Here is a 2,796-nt window from a genome sequence, read left to right on the forward strand (position 1 = left end):
CTGCTGAATACTGTTGTACAGAGAAGGCTTTGAGTAGAAATTAGTGTGAAATAATCCCATAATGCATATGTGAAAAGATGTTTTAAAATAAAATAAGATTAAAATAAAATCTTCTTTGTTCCTTGCTATTTTTCAAGGTCTGAAATGTTATTTTTGGTACTTTCAATATTTTGTAATTAAAAAAAAACTATCGAAAAAGAAATTATGAAATAATATATAATTTAAAAAATTAAATAGACATGTCCAGACATGTTATGAATATGACATCACTCAATGACATCACTGTGTGATGTCATTGAGTGATGTCATATTCAGGTGATGTCATACAGTGGTGTCATCATTGTTTAATGTCATCATCTTTATTCCATGATGTCATTTGACATCACTCCTAGAGAAAAATGTCAAATGACATCACCATATCTTGTTTGAGAGAGCCTGTTACTAAGATGGGTGACTAACATCAACAACGTCTTGGAGCCTGCCGAGTTACTCGACATTGTGCGACATTGAAGATGTGCGACATTGAAGATATCTCTGTGAGTCTGCAAAAGATGGAGGATTTGAAGGCTTCTCAGAAGCAAATGAAGAAAACACTGAAAGCTGCTCTTAAAGACAACAAGACACTTGGAAGGCAGCTGAAGATTGTCAGGAAGGACCTAAAAAATGAAGTCCAAATGGAACAACTGTGTGATGGAGAGCAGCAACGAGTCGACGAGTTGTCTGGAAGCATCGCAAACATCACAGCAGAAATTACTGCAATTCAGTCTCGACTTCGACCCAAAAAAGATCTGAATAAAGAACTTAATTTGAAAAAATCAGAAAGAAAAAGATTGGAGCAGGAGAACTCTACTTTGAAGTCCCAGCTGACCAAACTTCAACAAAAGATTGCTCTCCGAGAGCCCATTGAGTCCATCTATGAAAACGAAGCCAAACAAGTTGAAATTTTACAGCAGCAGGCTGAAGTTTTTAGACAGAATGTTGAAGAGCTGAAACTTCAACATCAAAAACTAGAAGAGATGAAGGATAAGTATCCCACACTGTTAGGAGAAAAATCCCAGCTGGAAGGTCAGAACAAAAACCTGAAAGAAGAGATTTCAAACCTGAAACAGCAGTGGGAGACTACCAAAGACCTGGCTGTTGAATACAATGAGATGAAGAAAGAAACAGAGCTGATGAAGAAAACTCAAAAAGATCTGTCTGTGCAAACTAAAGAACTCCAGGACAAGATCAAGCATTTGGAAGATGTGAAGGACAAACTTGATGCTGTGAAGAAGGAAAATGTGGCTGTGAGAGAACAAGTAAAATACCAGCATACTATGGTCTCATCCCTTCAGAACCACGCTGCACGTCTCCAGGAAGAGCTAGACGACCTGGAGACATATCCTCAGGAATACAAAGATCTTCTGGACGAGTACATGGAAACAATGGAAGAAATGTCTCGTCTGGAAGATCTTGTGAGGAAGCAGGAGGATGAGGTTGAAGGTTTGAGACAACAGAAGGATGAGATGCAAGAGCTGGTTACTAAATGTAACTATCAGCTGGATAAACTTACCTCCCTCAAAGAACAAACAGAGGCCCTCAAACTGGAAAAGCAGCAAATGACTGATCTTCTCCTTCACAAAGAAATGGTTGAAGCTCAGTACTTGCAACATAAAACTGAAGCGGATAAACTGGACCAAACGAAGAGGGATCTGTCTGTGGAAAATGAGGAACTGCAGAGCAAGACAAAAAATTTGAAGGATCTGCAGAATAAACTCAATGCTGTTAAAGATCAGAATCAGACAGTGAGGGAACAATTAAAAAACCTGCAAACAACGAACTCATCCCTTCATAACCATGCTGCACGTCTCCAGGAAGAGCTAGACGACCTGGAGACATATCCTCAGGAATACAAAGATCTTCTGGACGAGTACATGGAAACAATGGAAGAAATGTCTCGTCTGGAAGATCTTGTGAGGAAGCAGGAGGATGAGGTTGAAGGTTTGAGACAAAAGAAGGACGAGATGCAAGAGCTGGTTACTAAATGTAACTATCAGCTGGACAGACTTACTTCCCTGAGAGATAAAACAGAGGCCCTCAAACTGGAAAAGCAGCAAATGACTGATCTTCTCCTACATAGAGAAATGATTGAAGCTCAGTATTTGCAACATAAAACTGAAGCGGATAAACTGGACCAAACGAAGAGGGATCTGTCTGTGGAAAATGAGGAACTGCAGAGCAAGACAAAAAATTTGAAGGATCTGCAGAATAAACTCAATGCTGTTAAAGATCAGAATCAGACAGTGAGGGAACAATTAAAAAACCTGCAAACAACGAACTCATCCCTTCATAACCATGCTGCACGTCTCCAGGAAGAGCTAGACGACCTGGAGACATATCCTCAGGAATACAAAGATCTTCTGGACGAGTACATGGAAACAATGGAAGAAATGTCTCGTCTGGAAGATCTTGTGAGGAAGCAGGAAGATGAGGTTGAAGGTTTGAGACAACAGAAGGACGAGATGCAAGAGCTGGTTACTAAATGTAACTATCAGCTGGACAGACTTACTTCCCTGAGAGATCAAACAGAGGCCCTCAAACTGGAAAAGCAGCAAATGACTGATCTTCTCCTTCACAAAGAAATGGTTGAAGCCCAGTACTTGCAACATAAAACTGAAGCGGATAAACTGGACCAAATGATGAGGGATCTGTCTGTGGAAAGTGAGGACCTGAAGAACAAACAAAAAATATGTGCAGGACAAACTTGACATTCAACAGAAAAAAAAGAAGTCAAGTTTTGTAGTCATTGCTGGTTTT

At 39.8% G+C, this 2,796-nt stretch overlaps 1 protein-coding gene across 1 annotated transcript; it reads left to right on the forward strand.

Annotated features, from left to right (window-relative positions):
• Positions 1-460: 460 nt before the first annotated feature.
• On the forward strand, positions 461-2,700 carry LOC112159429 (girdin; the record flags this gene model as incomplete). The annotated part of the gene is given in 1 exon segment (XM_024293472.2): positions 461-2,700. A coding segment is annotated over 1 exon segment (2,188 nt), but the record flags the coding sequence as incomplete, so codon positions are not given.
• Positions 2,701-2,796: the final 96 nt, after the last annotated feature.

Source organism: Oryzias melastigma, linkage group LG7 (assembly GCF_002922805.2).
Source record: "Oryzias melastigma strain HK-1 linkage group LG7, ASM292280v2, whole genome shotgun sequence".
NCBI lineage: Eukaryota > Metazoa > Chordata > Actinopteri > Beloniformes > Adrianichthyidae > Oryzias > Oryzias melastigma.